The sequence below is a fragment of the Sinocyclocheilus anshuiensis genome, unplaced genomic scaffold (genome assembly GCF_001515605.1).
Source record: "Sinocyclocheilus anshuiensis isolate Anshui unplaced genomic scaffold, SAMN03320099.WGS_v1.1 scaffold1854, whole genome shotgun sequence".
Classification (NCBI taxonomy): domain Eukaryota; kingdom Metazoa; phylum Chordata; class Actinopteri; order Cypriniformes; family Cyprinidae; genus Sinocyclocheilus; species Sinocyclocheilus anshuiensis.
This window is the reverse complement of record NW_015546040.1, coordinates 324,434-329,772: the sequence shown is the minus strand read 5'-3', so window position 1 is coordinate 329,772 and position 5,339 is coordinate 324,434. Positions and strand designations below refer to the sequence as shown.

The window sequence follows — 5,339 nt, the reverse complement described above, 5'->3', positions numbered from 1 at the left end:
AGACAGTAAATAATGTCATTAGTTTTACCATCAGTTCAAGCCCGAAAGGGGAACAGACACAGTAATGATGCAGTACACAAGCCGCGGTTAAGACAGCTGACTCTACTGTGATGTGACGCTGTCTCTCTCGCTCTCTCTCACACACACACACACACACACACACACACACACACACACACAGTACTGGTAGATGGTGTAACGTACAGTTGACTGTAATGTACCGTTCTCTCACCTTTATCTCGAGATGTTTTTGTTGCTCGGTGTTGAACAGCTCCTCTCTAAATGATGTTCCAGCGTTCGCGCGTTCTTCCCTGAGTTTCCCGCTGAGCTTTCCGTCCAGAACCGCAGCTGCCGTGTTTCTACCGTCCAGAGCTCCGTCGTGTCCGTCGCTGTGGGATAACGCTCTCTTCTTGGGACTGTTGTACGTGTTCTCGATGTTGGCGAGCGGATTTCTGCGCTTCCCGCCGCCGCTCGCTCGGCTCGGTGCGTTCAGCAGCGGCACCGGAGAGAACGGACGAAGCCCATCCACCGTCCTCCGGTCCGGGCCTTCGCTCCGCGCGCGCTTCCGTCTCATCCGCAGAACTTCAGACGGTTTTTTAAAGCTGGGAGAGTAGCAGCCCAACTCCGCCATTCTGAACGATCCAGTCGATCATCACTGTGTGTGAAGCGGGTGAAGCGGGAACCGTCTCTTGTTTGGCTTAGAACGCAAAGCTCAAAATTTCGCGCGTAGCGGAATTGCGTCAGCGCGTTGCGTGATGACGCAAATAAGCACGTTGCGTTACTAGCGAAACACCCGACAAATGTAAAGCCTCTACTGTTTCATGTTGATTTCGGACAGTAAGACAATAAAGAACGTAAAATATGCATACATTGTCTAACAAATACAAAATACTCCATAAAATACTCCATGTATTCTGGTAGATTGCCTACAGTGTATAAGTTTATGATCGTAGCTGAAGCAGTTTAAATGTAAAGTCACTGCTGTTACATATTTGTTTTTCTAATATTAACAGTTAATATCTACATTTATATTTAAATATTAGGTTTAAAGTTTAAATATGTAGTTTTGCACGTACCTTGTCCAGAAAGATTGTGTAGATTTTGTGGACTACAATCATTTAACTTCGCTAATATAATATAATATAACATAACATAACATAACATAACATAATATAACAACATACATAGCATAACATAACATAACATAACATAGCATAACAACATAACATAACAACAACACAACATAACATAATATAACATAACAACATAACATAATATAACATAACATAACAACATAACATAATATAACATAACAACATAACAGAACAACATAACAACATAACATAACAGAACAACAGAACAGAACAGAACATCATAACATAACATAACATAACAGAACAACATAACAGAACAGAACAGAACATAACATAACAGAAGCCCTAATTACAAATATAAATGAATGCTGTGTATGTATTTATATACTGCTTGAAAAAAAATGTTTTGTTTCTTTCTTAATATAATATTATATTATTATTATAATATAATATAATATAATATAATATAATATATATAATATAATATAATATAATATAATATAATATAATATAATATAATATAATATAATATAAATATAATATAAATAAAATAAAATAAAATAAAATACAATACAATACAATAAAATAAAATAAAATAAAATAAAATAAAATATAATAGCTTGTTTATTTATTTATTTAATCAGTAGAGATTTAAAATATTTTCCAGCGGGGTTTTTTTATTTTTTATGCTAGCAAGCAAAACTTCCTCTGTCACCGCTGTCTTTCAATATGTCAGCATCTAGATTAATGAGAGAATGTCACGATTAATTGGCTGCTATGCATCATTTGCATCAGTGATTAATGAGGATGTGAGGCGTCAGGAGCTGGATGCATGATTTGTGGGAGGTTCTGGCTCTTCAGATCGATCCTGATGACTCGCGTGATGGATGACCGCCTGACCCTGAGCCAAATTTGGGCATTTTTATAATAATATAGAGATTAGACTTGGTTTTTGAAGAATATATTTACACAAAATTAAAGAATTACACAAAACACAAAATCGGCTTTGCAAAACGAAGAAAGCTTGTATTTGAAGTGAAAGAGGGCAGTAATCTCCAAGAGATCTCAACAATGTGGCCTCAGACTTGCTCAAGAAGCCAAACCCTGTGATCAAACGTCAGGAAGAACTCCATCATTTCTGATATAATCATCTGTGTTCATTTTAAAGCTCTACGTGTACATAAATATGTACTTTAAAACAAAAATGTAACTTTTTTTTGACGTTTATTTCAACTGTTACAAAATAAAGGGACAGTAGGTAAAGTTAATTGTTTTAATTTAATTTTTCAGCTGAAAATAGTTAATATTTATTATGTTTATTATTTATTACTTTTTTTTCATTTAATACCTAAAATTGCTCTCAGATGCCTTTTCCTCATTTTTTGTGCTTTTTATATGAACTTACTGTGTTTCCCAAAACGTACATTTGGAAATTAAATAAATAAATATTGTTAAATAATTGTCAAAAAGCTTAAATAAAATTAATTAATTAATTTAAAAAAAATGTAAATCACAAAATGCATTATAAATGTTTTTGTAATTATTTTAATGTATATGGCCTACAGCATTACATGTTTGCAAAGTTATTTTGCATGTTTCTATATTATGGAATAATAAACAGAAATGAACTGATATTGTTTTCTGATTGCTTTAAGCATCTGAAGCAACATTCATTTAAATATTTTTTAATGATTAAAATATACAACGTAACTGTAATCATTAGAGTACAATAACTATGAGTATTATGAATATTCACTATGAATATATTGTTTATTAATTATTATTCAATTCATGGCATATACTGTACCATTATAGTGTTGTTTTGTGATCTAAAGAGTTGTTTTTGTTTGGTGGACTTTCTTTCCAAAAGAAGCCAAGCAAAGAAAGCATCAGACAGACTCTGATTACTAGAAATAGGCCCACTTTAAAGCACATTCAGCCGAGTATTTCTCTCTCTGTCAGACAGACGGCTGGCGGTGTGTTTGTGGGGGTTTCTGTCCTGTTGCTCTCTCACCCTCAGCTCTTTTTATAAAAGCGATTTGATTTTATAGGCCTTGGCCCGACTGATATAGGTCTGCCTTTATTTAGCCTCACATCTCCTGCGGGTCAGTGTGTTTAATTCTGAAGTACAAATAGAGGAGAAGGAACATTGTAAACGCGAGCGGTTTATCCGCCGTATCTGCAGGCCGCGTGCAGGTCGAGGCTCGTCTCTGTGTAAATTCTTCCTGGGTTGAGAATAGTACACAGACGCTCACTAGACCAACAGATCCTGTCAGATCCGCACGACACGACACACAACAGTTGGAAAAACCAGATGCTCAAGTCAATATGAAATGCCACTTTACTGTCAGTCAAACCAAAAATGATTCAGACAGCAGATATGATTTTTTGATATTTTTTTACTAGTGGGTGCAGGACACTATAGATCATGTATGTAAGTGAGGATAGCAAAATAAAATAAACTGTGACATATTATAACCAAAAGTTCTTCATACTGTGGACTACCAGCAAAACTGATACAAAATGATTCAGACACTTTGACCTGACCGTGTTTTGCTTAAGTGTTTTTTCTTTAATTGCTAAATGTGACCCTTTTACACCACAGACTGAACAAAATGAAGCATTGCTTGGTAATTGAGCTAAATTGGTATTATCTAATTGTGTACTTTAACAGCTGACAGTCTAATTCATTACCTTTCTATCAAAGGTATCTGACATTATCAAGATGAATTTGTTCTGACACAGTTTAACTCTGAGTTCTTGTCATATTTTATTACCATTTTCTAAACTATAGCGAATAAACTGTGATAATGTGAGACGTTAAAGGTGTCGGAATAGATTTTGGTTTGACTGTATTTCTAAAATAAATGTAGTGAAGGGCTTGATTTCATCCATCAGGAACAGGAAACGTTCTCTGAATGTTCTGGCAAGGTTCTCGTAACGTTATAAACAAACAACGTCAACAGAACTTTCATTTGAAGTTATCTGGTCGAATGTTCTTAAAGCATTATTTATTGTTCATGGAATGTTCGTCTGAATGTGTTTTTAAATGTTACTTCCTGTTACAGGGAACATTCTAAAAAAGTAACTTTCACATAATGTTTGCAAAGTGATCAAATGGAATGTTCCCGTAACGTCTGTATAACGTTTGAAAAAGTGTTTAAAACGGTTACAAACTGGATGTTTCGAAAGTTCAGAGAATATTCAGAAATAACGTATTCGTAACTTAATCGGAGCAAAGTATTCTTAAAAAGTAAAATGTTTTCAAATGTTCTCAAAATGTTAGCACAAAACATTTCTACATCATTCATTGAATGTTTTTTTTCCCCTCTGAAACACTTCAGTTGGACGTTCATCTAGCATTATTTAAATGTTACATGGTTTAAAATGTTCAGAAAACAAATTTTCATTTAGTTTAGTTATCTTGATGTACTAAAATAACTAAAACTACAATAAAAATCAATAAAAACTATGAACATATTAAAAAAGCTACTAAAAATGAAACACATCATTTCTAAAATTGTAACTAAAATTAAAATATAATATAAAAATAAAAACAATCAAAATAAGAATAAAAACGAATAGTATCTTAATGATACTAAAATAACAGTTGATTTATTACCATATTGCTGCTGTATTTTGCTATTATTATGTTCATCTTATTTTAACATTTTTACCTACTATTTATACTTAATGCACAATCGAAGCAGCTGACCAGGTTTTACTGTGTATGTGACAAATACAAATCTTGAATCTTGATTGCGTGGTTAAAACTCCAAATGATCGATCAGTTGTTCACAGTAACCCTTACGAAAAAGAAGTTTATTCAAGTGTGCTATTAGTATACTTATTTTAAAATAAAAAATAGGAAAGTATACTTTTAGTCTACTTTTTATGTACTTCTCAGAAATGGGCTTTATGTACTTCTCAGAAATATACTTAAAATGACATTTAAGTATACTTGACTTATACTTAGAAAAAGTCTCAATATATTTGAGCTATACTTGTGTTCCTAGAATCCGTGTTTTCATTGTTATACTGTAGGGGGCGCTAGTACACATCTTCTGTACAGAATTTCCAAAAAACACAAGTGAAAAAGAAACCGAAACAACAGATGCTTCCACATGTAATCTAACACGATCATCAGACATAAAACAGCATCAAAACTGTGCAACGTTGATGTAATGTCGACCAATGAAGAGGTAATAATGACTGTCAAGCTTTGGGGTGTTGATCGACTTTATC

The 5,339-nt window shown here is 33.5% G+C and overlaps 1 protein-coding gene across 1 annotated transcript in view; it reads right to left on the bottom strand.

Moving 5' to 3' along the window:
- LOC107698892 (protein downstream neighbor of son homolog) overlaps positions 1–774 on the bottom strand; it is a 2,260-nt gene extending 1,486 nt beyond the window's left edge. Inside the window, exon 1 of the mRNA XM_016500027.1 lies at positions 233–774. Coding sequence (XP_016355513.1) covers positions 233–631 — 399 coding nt within the window. The 5' untranslated portion in view covers positions 632–774. The remainder of the gene's footprint in view (positions 1–232) is intronic.
- Positions 775–5,339: the final 4,565 nt, after the last annotated feature.